The 11,751-nt window shown below is 39.7% G+C and overlaps 1 protein-coding gene across 1 annotated transcript; it reads right to left on the bottom strand.

Moving 5' to 3' along the window:
* Positions 1-9,992: 9,992 nt before the first annotated feature.
* LOC143282252 (uncharacterized) lies at positions 9,993-11,413 on the bottom strand. The gene is made up of 2 exons (XM_076587852.1): positions 10,914-11,413; positions 9,993-10,020 (listed from the first exon to the last, which is right to left on the bottom strand). Exons 1-2 carry the CDS (start codon positions 11,411-11,413, stop codon positions 9,993-9,995), a joined length of 528 nt encoding a protein of 175 aa, XP_076443967.1.
* Between the last annotated feature and the right edge of the window lie 338 nt (positions 11,414-11,751).

Here is an 11,751-nt window from a genome sequence, read left to right as displayed (position 1 = left end):
AACTGTCTGTTGGAAACATGCAGTCAAGTATGTTTGTCTGTTATGAATAGCATCGCCTTCATTGAAGCGATCTCAACAAAAACGACCTTAACGTATCAACATTCGCACACAGAGTGTTGTCAGTGTCATCGAAGCTGTACTTTAAATCATTTTCGATCAACAAGTGAAAAGAAATAAAAAAAACAAAAGCATAGAATACTCTTTTTTTTTAATTTTCAAGGCAACATTTTAAAAATGCATACATACATATAAAATTGTCTCACGAATAGAAAAAAAAATCCAGTAAATTTGAAACCGCTGTGTTTCTGCGGTAAAACTGTATCGATTGTTCGCTATTTTGGGGCGGATTTGCGTCAGATGTATTTTTAGATCTGTCTAAATATATATATATATATATATATATATATATATATATATATATCTAACTATGTCTGAAACAGCACAGTGCAAAGATACAACTCCAGTTGTTGCCCTGTCTTTGGAGGATGCCAGCGTGTGTTGGGGGATTTCTGTCTGGTTGGTAAGCGAGAATCAGGACCCTGATGTGTTCCACTGAGAGCAAGATGGCCATCAACTGCTTGCTTATCGTTCTGGTCAAATACCTTGCCTCCTTTATGGACAGGAGTGGGTGTGGGGGAGGGGAGATGGGGGGTAGGGGAAGGGGGGTGAGGAGGAGGTGAGCATCCTTCGGGGTTGTCTCACCCTCTGTTGGATTTCTTCCAGTGCAAACCATGCCTTACATGTTTCTTTTCTTCACCTGTACTTTCTCACTCTCACTCTCTCTCTCCCTCACTCTCTCTTTCTCCCTCTCTATCTCCACCTCTCTCTCCCTCTCTCTTTCTCCCTCTCTCTCCCCCTCTCTCTCTCTACCCTCTCTCTCTCCCACTGTCTCCCTCTCTCTCTCTCTGTCTCTCCCTCTTTCTCTCCCTCATACTTTTTGCCACGCGTCAGTTTCTTTGCAGTGGTTTTTTGTTTGTTTGTTTTGATTTGCTTTGGCTATTTTTTCACCCTTTGGCCATTCCCTGTGTGTGTGTGTGTGTGTGTGTGTGTGTGTGTGTGTGTGTGTGCGCGCGCGCGCGCGCACTTGTGTGTGTGTGTGTGTGTGTGTGTGTGTGTGTGTGCCTGTCTGTCTGTCCGTCTCTCTCTGTTTCTTCTTATCTTTGCTTCCTCGCTAGCTTGTCAAATATACGCAAGTGAGAAAGGAAGAAAGAGAACCAAACTGCAGTTACACATCTGGAGACACAGACAGACAGGGAGACAGACAGACAGACAGACAGGGAGACAGACAGACAGACAGGGAGAGAGAGAGAGAGAGAGAGAGCGAGAGGGGCGGACAGGCAGATAGACCAACAGAGACAGACAGAGAAAGACAGAACAGAGAAAGAAAAGAACAAAAATCAAATGTGCGTGTTCAGGAGAATGAGACAGAAAGTGTCAGTTCATTCCCTCATTTCTCTCCCAGTGAGCGGAACATATCGTGCTTAAATGATTTGCTGTCTCTGTCAAATCCATTACAGCAGCGTCAGTAACAAGAGTCAGAAACCAGCGGCAGAATCCTCAGAAACGAAAACTGGGTCCGGTAAGAGGAACCAGAACAAATGACAAAGAACAACAGCTACAACAAACACAGCTATCGTCAGAGAAACGACGGAAGCGACCAGCGCTGACTTATCTACTTCACACACATACACACGCCTGTACGTAGAGACATGTACGTGCACACGTCAGCGCAGTGATATATATATATGTATACGTACGCACGCTTATGCACACACACACACACACACACACACACACACAACGGTGCATTCCACTACACTATTGATAGATCGTTTGTAAAAACAAAAACAAAAAAAAACAACTGTGAATTAAAGAACGAACAATCGAACGAACAAACGAGAGCGAACACACACACACACACACACACACACACACACGCGCGCGCGCGCGCGCACGCGCGGCAAGTACTTTTAGCGAATGCTAGCAACACACTAAGTAGTCGACGCCATAGGTTGCGACACGATTTAGAACTGATCATAAAGCATGATCAAGAATGACAAAAAAGGAACAAAGGCAACTGGCACTGAAGTGGAGACAAAGGAAACTGACATGTCCGTGACATGATTGGCAATTCAGGCACTACCGTGCGCTGTCTGTCTGAGAAAAATATACCTGATTTTTCTTTTTTTTTTCTTCTGTTGTTGTTGGTGATGGTGATGTGCTTGCTGCTGCTGCTGCTGCTGCTGCTGTTGTTGTTGTTGTTGCGTCACGGATCCCAGGCATTAGGTCAAAACATAGAAAATATCATTATCTTAATTTGCCTTCAGTCGACACTAAAGAGTAAAAAAGAGAAAGGGGAAAATAGCAAAGAAAGAAAGAAAACGATAGAATTGAAAATCTGTTGACGTCTAGATTTGATCTCAACTTCTGAGTGGACAAGTCCTACATTTTTTTTTGCTGTCAGCGCCATTAAAAACTTCCCCGAGAACTCTACCTGTAGTCTGCAATGGCAAGGGAAGTACCGTCCACCGCCTACCCCAGGAATGATGATGTGAACTTGTCTTTATGAGTTTTCAGTGTGTGCTGAACTCATTTCAAATCTCCCCAGTATGGATGCAACAGAGTGACAGCCCTTGGCACAAGGGAACCTTATCGCGCCCCGCTGTGTCCCGCCTTGCGGCTTGAAGTGCATCACACTGAAATTTCCCTTGGCTGCATTTCTCTCGCGTTTCTTCTGACGCACATCCTTTCTGTTTTAGCGTAATGCCTGTTTGGTTATGTATAACTGCTGTATCTTGTAAATGCCCCAACAGAGATACCCCTCAAGAAACATTCTCGTGGCGGCCTTTGGCTGACGTGTGGTACGTTGTTGGTGTGAATGGCAAGCATGAATAAACTTTCTCTTTTTTGTGGAAGCGGTGGGAGGAGGTGGGTTGTAGGGAGTAGGGTTGACCGGGACAGGGTAGATGTATGGTGCAGAACAACTTAAAAAGTTGTGACACGAAGACGGATAATCTATTCAATTCAAGGCATGCCTTCTCATGAAAAGGGTTGTGTAAACAAGCATTTCAGAGGTACATGAAATAGCATAAGCAGCCTGGAGCACATTTATCACCTGCATTCAGAATTTCTTACTTCACAAAGAAGACAATGTTCACGCAACTACATATTACCATCTAATTTTCAAAGCTATGTAAAAATGAATGAATTGATAATTGCTTTATAACGTTATCGATAACAATTTCCGAAGTAGATGATGATAGCACAGTCTAAAATATTTGTGTGAGAGAGAGGCGGGAGGAGAGAGAAGGTCTTTATTGTTTTAAGGCCCTAGCCCCATATGAATAGGGGCAATATAAACAATAATGAACAAAAACAACAGACAAGTACAAGAGATCCTTCCAAAATCTTTCTCAAAGATACTGTGACACAAAAGTCTCTCTTGATTTAAACGCTTTGTAGATAAATCGTGCAAAATTACGCACACTTGTTTCATTACTGGATGCCACCAAAAGATTCAGTCGAAATAAGAGAGAGAGAGGGAGAGAGAGGGAGCGAACAAGAACAAGAACAAACTTTAATCTCCAGGCCTCCGGCCCCCAGAAAGAGGTCAAAAGTACACAATATGGTGATCACTCAGCCACAACAAAATGAAAAATACGTACTAACTTAAACCTGCAGAACAAAAGTGCTTCTTGTGCATAGTAAATTAATTCTAACTTTCATCATTGTTGTCACAGAATTCCTGTCGTATCTTCAGGGCATTAAATATATAAATGCAGAGTTTACGAATGCTGTAAACAGAACCATTCTTCAGCAAGTGAACATACGATTGACCTTCAGAGTTTAGATGTTTTTACCGCAGGTTATTGTAAAGGACACAATTGTTTATAAAATGGTTTTCATCTTCGATCAAAGTCAAAATATTGCTCACACTGAAAACCAGTTTTAAACAGTCTGTAGTTATGATATATATCTTTAGACATTACTGACTCGTCCCACTCCTGCATAAATATATCTTTCATTCTTTGCTTAAATGATGAAAAAAATGTTTGCTCACAACCAACGCCTTGTTGCAACCAGACATATCCAACCCCAAGTCTAAATAAAGTATTTTTTACTAAAGACGCCCAGCATTTTTTTCCCCTTTCGTTTAAGTTAAACAACATCAAAATAAATATGCCTGTCTGGGTAATTGGTGCACATTCATATTCAGCAACCTTAACCAGTACTTGATACACCTTGTTGCACTATTTATATACAGTGGATAACGTCCTAATTCGCCGTATGCAAACTTGTTTGGTACTCTAAGTGGTATGTTCAAAAAACGTTTACATGCAAAGGAATGAACCTTCTCAATATTATCAAGTCTTTTAAGACCCCACATCTCAGAAGCGTACAAAAGAATGGGTTGTACCTGAGGATAAGATATTTTGAAAAAAACATCTTTTGGAAATATCATTCAGCTTCGTTATATATTTTATACAGTCAATGCATGCATATTTGCCTTTTGCTGCTAAAATCCCTACTCCTTTGTTTATACTCATTTTCTTCTTAAAAACAAACCCTAGATAATTATATTCATTCGCTACTTCCAGAGCATTTCCATCGAGATTCCACTTTTCATATCTTCCCAAAAAGCCACCTTTTCGAAAAACCATCACTTTAGTCTTGTCAGTATTTACATTCAAGAAGAGTGTTTTACATGCATTATTCAGAATATTAATTTGATTTTGCAGACCAGTCGCAGTGTTAGATAGCAGTACAATATTATCCGCGAACAGAAGAATGAACAACTCTAATAAATCAGGCAAAAACTGAATTCCATGAATACCACTGATTTCAACTGCTGATGCAATTTCGTTAACAAAAAACGAAAACAATATAGGGTTTAACATACAACCTTGCCTTAAGCCAACGGGACAATCAAAAAACTCAGTTAACTTATCTTCAATACGTACGCAAGGCGTAACACATTTATACATAGCAATGATAGCATTCATAAATTTCCCCTTTATACCTTTCTGAATCAAAATATCAAACAAAGACTGACGTTGCACAGAGTCAAATGCTTTTCTCAGATCAACAAAACAGGCGTAAAGCTTGCCTCCCTTCTTTGATAAAGATTTCTCAATAACCGCGTTCAGAGTAAAAATATGATCTGTTGTGGCATAACCACGCCTGAATCCAGCCTGTGACTCTGTTAGCATATCATTTTTTTCAGCCCATTTGACAAGTCTTCCGTTTAGCACTGATGTATAACATTTGCTAATAAGACTGAGCAAAGACACGCCCCTATAGTTGTCTGTTGAACTACTATCTCCCTTTTTAAAAATTGGAACAATTATTGCCTTCGCCCATTCATCTGGATACGTGCCCTTATCAAACAGAATGTTAAACAGTTTTGTTTAAAAATGTACAGCAATATTATCAGCTGATTTTAAGGAAGGAATTTTTTTGTTTAATGTCCCGTCACACATATCGGTGATTGAAGACATTTTGTAAAAGTATTTGTGAATACATCTGTGTATTATCGGTTAGAAGGGGTGGGAGATGTGGATGAATGGAGGGTTGGGGGAAACTGGGCAAATGAGGGTAAAAATGTGGGTGAAATTTGAAAGAAAAACAAAACAAACAAACAAACCAAAAAAAAACCCCTCTAAATACAGTTACAGGAAATTACTTAAAGGACTTCGTAAAAGAGAAGTCGTTAAACTGACAAGCGAAACAAGTCAAAAACATCAAAGTTCTCAGTCACTTGTGAAGGCACACTTTCGTGTACAAAAGGCTTCATCAAGCTACAGTGAAAAATTATATGCTCAATTGTCAGGTTATTAAAGCATATACACTTGACATTAGAACAATACTTGGTCCGTTATGAATTTGATAATAGTCTGAGAGCTAAGCTCAGAATTGGTCTGCGAATCGGACCAAAGTCTGAGAGAGTCAACTGACGAGGTTTTAGACTTGAATTCAAGCACCTATAAAAGTCTCTTTCTAGTATATTGCTTATTTCCTTGTATGACAATGGGCAATATACTTTTATACTATCTATATGATTTTTTGCTCCCCTTTTTGCTGCCCTATCTGCTTGGTCGTTATAACGGAATCCAGTGTGGGATGGTATCCAACAAAAATCAACATTTGTACCCTTCACAAATAGGGAGTGCAATAAATACCTAATTTCAAAAAATAAATCTTCTCTTTGATTATTCTCTAAAAGGAGCAAACCTTTTAAGACAGATTGAGAATCAACACAAAATAGGATATTACTTATTATGATTGGTATATCAACAAGATGATTTAAAGCCATAAGGATGGCCACCAATTCAGCTGTAAAAATTGAATGTCCCTTACCTAAATAATATGATTTTTCTGTTTTTAGGTCAGGAATGACAAAAGCAGATCCTGCGCTGCTATCATCCAGGACCGAGCCATCAGTGTAAACTTTTAAATGATAATCAAAATTTTCTTCTAATTCAATTCTGACAGATGCTGCTATTATATGTGGAGATTCTCCTTTTGTTGTGTCAGAAGCACATATGTTGACGTTTGCTTTTGTTAACTCCCAGGGAGGGACAGGTGGCACCAGAACACGAGGTGCCATATCATGCAGATCAATGTCTGAAGAATTTAAAATATCTGACACATATGTGCGAATGGTTTGTAGATTTGAATTATTTTGAGCATTTTTTGGAAAATCAATATCAGACCTAATATTTAATTCCGCAAAATCATCCACTGCTGTACATCTCACAATATATTTAGCAGAACTTAATTTTCTGATTTCATCTAGTGGTAGAATACCCGCAAGCTTATAGGTTTCTGAGGTCTTAGTATGCACAGGTACCCCTAAAGCCAGTTTCACAGCTTTACTGTCAATTATTCGCAGCTTCATTAGGAACGTCGGCGGAGCAGAAAAGAAAATTTCTTGACCGTACGTCAATCTTGATCTTACGAGAGATGTCGCTAAATGTAAAAGAATTTTGGAGTCTTGTCCCCAAGGAGAGTGACTTACAATTTTTAAGAAATTTAAACTTTTAACTGCTTTAGTCACCATTGAATCAATGTGTTTCTTCCAGTTTAGTTTTGAAGTAAATAGGATCCCAAGAAATTTGATTTCCGACTTGAAAAATATTTCACGTCCTCCTAAAAAAAAACGTGGTAGTTTGCTGGGATTATAACCATTATTAAAGAGGATCAAATGTTTTTTTTCTACAGAAAACTCAAAACCATTAGATTGCATATAGCTACTCAGTCTATCGAGTTCACCCTGAAAATGTTTCTGTACATAATTTATGTAATGTAGGCTTGTCCTTTTCCTCAAGGATGTCTGAATCCATATAGCAATATCATCAGCATATTGAGCCAGCTTGGTAGATGATGAAAAACATGTATGTAAATCATAAAGCATAATGTTGAACAACAATGGAGAAATAATGGAACCCTGCGGGATTCCCATGTTTATAGGCCTAGAGGTTGATAAAGTTACTCCCACTTTTGCCACTATATATCTCCCACTTAAAAAGGATTTAACATAGTCATAAACATGACCCGACAGACCAATTTGTTTCAGCTTAAATAACAGTCTGCTATGCCATACTCGGTCATAAGCTTTAGTAAGATCGAAGAAGGACGCAAGGATACTTTTTCGCTTAGAAAACTGTTTTTTAATTTGGGTAGTGAGACGGGTCAGATGATCAATTGTAGATCTTCCTTTCCGGAATCCAGTTTGAGCTGACGGAATTATGTTATTTTTGTCACAGTAATACACCATTCTAATATTTACAATTTTCTCCATGACTTTCCCAACGTGGGAGGTAACCGAAATAGGTCTATAACTCGAAGCTTCTGTTCGAGGTTTACTCTGTTTTAATACAGGGGTTACAATGGAAGTTTTCCATACCTCATTCCCAGCACTTTTGAAATAATGTATGTAATATAATCATCCAGTTTTCTGGCAAATGGTTTAACATGGTGTAAGATACTACATCCTTACCAACTGACACATTTTTGTTACTCAACAAATGAATAGCTTTCTTTACCTCATGTAAAGTTATTGCCGAATTGATTGTATTATCATTTTGTGGGGTAGGATCTCTATATTTGTCACTAATTTCTTCTTCCTCTCTTAAAGTCTTTTGGTTTAGTTCACAAACTATCTACACTGCCTGTTTTAGAATACATACAAACAAATTCTTCAGCCTTCTCTTGAGGGGACAGAAACTCTTTATCTTTTGTTTTAATAGGATAGTCTTGCAGAACAATGCCTGATTTCATTTCTTTCATTTTGGCCCACACTTTCTTCATATCCTTATGGTCAGATATTTCATTCAAACAGAATTGTGACCAGTATTGTCTTTTTTCTCGGGCTATGATTCTATTCGCCTTGATTTTTGTGCAACACATTTCTTTATGAGCGGCTTCTTTTACATCTTTATCAGGTACTTTTCTGAGTTTTAACCATGTTAAGTATGCTAGTTTCTTTGTATTTACAGCCCCCACACATGCATCATTCCACCAAACATTTCCAGAAAAAATGTCACTCCTCTTTGAACCTTTTTTGGGAATTGCTTTTTCAGCAGCTCCAACAATTGATTTTTGAAAGTTGTTATAAAAAACATTTAAATCTTCACAAAAAATTTCACTTTCAGAAATGTTCGTAAGATAGTTTTGAAATGTTTCCCAGTTTGCATATTTGTAATTGAATTTTGGGATTTCGTCTTCTCCGCTGTATTTAGATATATTACAATCCTTAAAAGACAGTGTGATTGGCACATGATCACTGCCTAGTGGATCATCCCCAGTATCCCACTGTACTGTTAAAGCTAGAGATGGTGATATGAAGGTTAGGTCAAGTGCCGATGCTCTATGATGAGCCACATCTGGAATACGTGTAATCCTCCCATCGTTAAGTAAATGTAACGATGAATCAACAATATTTTCAACATTTTCAAAGTCAGGATGAGATATTATTTGACAATCACTATCCCAGAAGGGAGCATGGGAATTAAAATCTCCCCCGACGATCCATCTTTCTTTTGAGCAATTTAATGTTCGCAACCAATTTGTGATTTTAACATTTCTGCCAAAATACTGTCTTCACCACAAGCCTTGCCTTTTTTTAAATTTCCGAATAGCATCTGCAACTTCTTGTTCTGAAATATCATGACTTAGTTCATCAGATATATTTGATTCCTCTGGTTGCATTTCACTAATGGCTCTGCTATCAGTAGCTATAACCTCGTTCTGAGTAAATAAATTCCGAAAGTGTTCAAACCATTCATTTTCTTTAATGTCTTTACATACTCCTATTTTCCTTCTTCCAGACACTTGCTTTGCTTCTTTCCAAAACTGTTTGCTGTCTTTGCTCAGTGATGCTAGACGTCTGGGTTTATCACGTCTATAGCTGACTTTCTTTACCTTACACAAATCCTTATATTCCTTCCGAGCTTTCACATAGGGTAATCGGTGCTTATCATCCTTGGTTTGTCTTATCATTGTTAACAATTGTCTGGCTTTGTGTTTTCCGTCTTTACATTCAGCATCAAACCAAGGGGCATCTCGCTGATCACTCCCAACACACACACGCTTCCTCATACATTCACTCGCTCTCAACAATACATTACTGAATAGCTCCAAAGCCTCATTTACACTGTAATCTAAAAGAGAAAACGCATGTACACACACATTCTGTAAATCGTCTGAATAAAGATTTTCTCTGAAACTGTTCTCCTTTGTTTGATCCCAAGCTGATCTATTAATCCATTTAATAACATTTACTTTCTCAGTACAAGCAGTGTCTTCACTTTGAGCAATTGTAAACGATACAGGGAAATGCGGTGAGTCAATAAATGAAACAACCTTCAATGAGCGTACCACACAACTATCTGGACATTATAACATAATCTATGGTACTTCCACCTGTAGACGAGACAAATGTTAATGAATCATCAAAACCAAAATGACATAACCCGTTCAAAATAACACAATCAAATGCGGAACACATCTCTAACAAATCTTTACCAAAAGCGTTCATATGGGTGGATGTATACACAAATCAGGAAAACATTTTTATCCAACTTAAGTAACAATTTGTTTATTTCCAAAATCACCAAGTGTTCATATTTTACTTTAATTCTTTTCACTAACTTTGAAAATACCTTGCGTACAAACACAATAACCCCACCAGAGTTTCTGGCATTAGATGATATTTTAACTGCCTTAGCTACACATGTATCATAGTCCTTAAATGCATGACTTACTTGACTTATGCCTATAGCTCCGCTCGGGAACAAAGGGCCGCAACAGCACTCCTCCAACGGACACGGTTTGGGGCGATCCTCTTTATCTGGGCCCACGTCATTCCGGCTGCCTTCACTTCAGTGTCCGTACTTCTTCTCCAAGTCTGCCTGGGTCTGCCAACTTTGCGTTTGCCTTGGGGGTTCCAGTCAAGTGCCTGGCGAGTGATGTTGAGTGGTGACTTGCGCAACGTGTGGCCTATCCACACCCACTTTCTCTTTTTGATTTCTTCTTCTATGGGTGCTTGTTTGGTTCTGTCCCAAAGGTCTTCATTTGAGATGATTTCAGGCCACCTGATGTTCAGGATGTTGCGCAGGCATCTGTTGACAAATGTCTGGAGTTTGTTCCTGTTGGTCTTGGTAGTGCGCCATGTCTCTGAGCCGTACAGCATGACTGACTTGATGTTGGTGTTAAATATTCTGATCTTGTTGTGAAGTGAGAGGGCTGAAGATTGCCAGATGGGTCGGAGAGTTCTGAAGGTGTGTCTCGCTTTATTGATGCGGCTCTTGATGTCATCGTCTGCTCCACCATCCTTGCTCACTACGCTGCCCAGATATGTGAACTTTTCCACTTCTTTGATCTCTTCCTGCTGTAATCGGACTGGGTCTTGCTGCTTGTTGTTGATGCGTAGGATCTCTGTCTTTCCGATGTTGATCCTGAGGCCGGTCTTCTCTGCCTCTATTGCGACGCGGTCTAACTTTTCCTGTGCGTGTTGTTTCGTGTGGGAGAGGAGACTGATGTCGTCCGCGATGTCGAGGTCTTCCAACTGTTTGGTGAAGGTCCACTGGACGCCGGTCTTCTGGCCTGCTGTGGATTGCCGCATGATCCAGTCCACCACCATCAGAAAAATTGTCGGAGACAATAGGCAGCCCTGACGTACACCGGTTCGTACCTGGAAGGGGTCAGTCAGCTTTCCCTCATGTATGACTTGGCAGGTGGCGTCCTTATACAGTTGCTGGATGATGGCAATATATTTTTGAGGAAAGCCGTAGTGCTGCATTAGTTTCCATATCACCTCCCTGTCCACGCTGTCGAACGCCTTCTGGAAGTCCACAAAGACGCTGTACAGGGAGGTCTGCCACTCCAAGGACTGTTCAATAATAATTCTCATGGTGGCAATGTGGTCCGTGCAGGATCTGTCTTGACGGAAGCCTGCCTGTTCATCTCACAGGGTCTTGTCTAAGGCGGTCTTCAGCCTGTCCAAGATGATTCTTGTTAGCACTTTTCCAGGTATTGACAGAAGTGTAATCCCTCTCCAATTGCTGCATGATGACAGGTCGCCCTTCTTTGGAAGTTTAACGATGTAGCCTTTCTTCCAGTCTTGTGGTACTGCTTCTGTCTCCCAAATCTTCACTAGCAATGGGTGCAACATGTCAGTCGATGTCTCAATATCTGCTTTCAGGGCTTCTGGTGGTATGCCATCTGGTCCTGCTGCTTTTCCAGACTTGA

The sequence above is a fragment of the Babylonia areolata genome, chromosome 5 (genome assembly GCF_041734735.1).
Source record: "Babylonia areolata isolate BAREFJ2019XMU chromosome 5, ASM4173473v1, whole genome shotgun sequence".
In the NCBI taxonomy this organism is placed as follows: Eukaryota; Metazoa; Mollusca; class Gastropoda; order Neogastropoda; family Buccinidae; genus Babylonia; species Babylonia areolata.
Note: the sequence above shows the minus strand (reverse complement) of the source record. Positions and strands in the feature narration are given on the sequence as shown.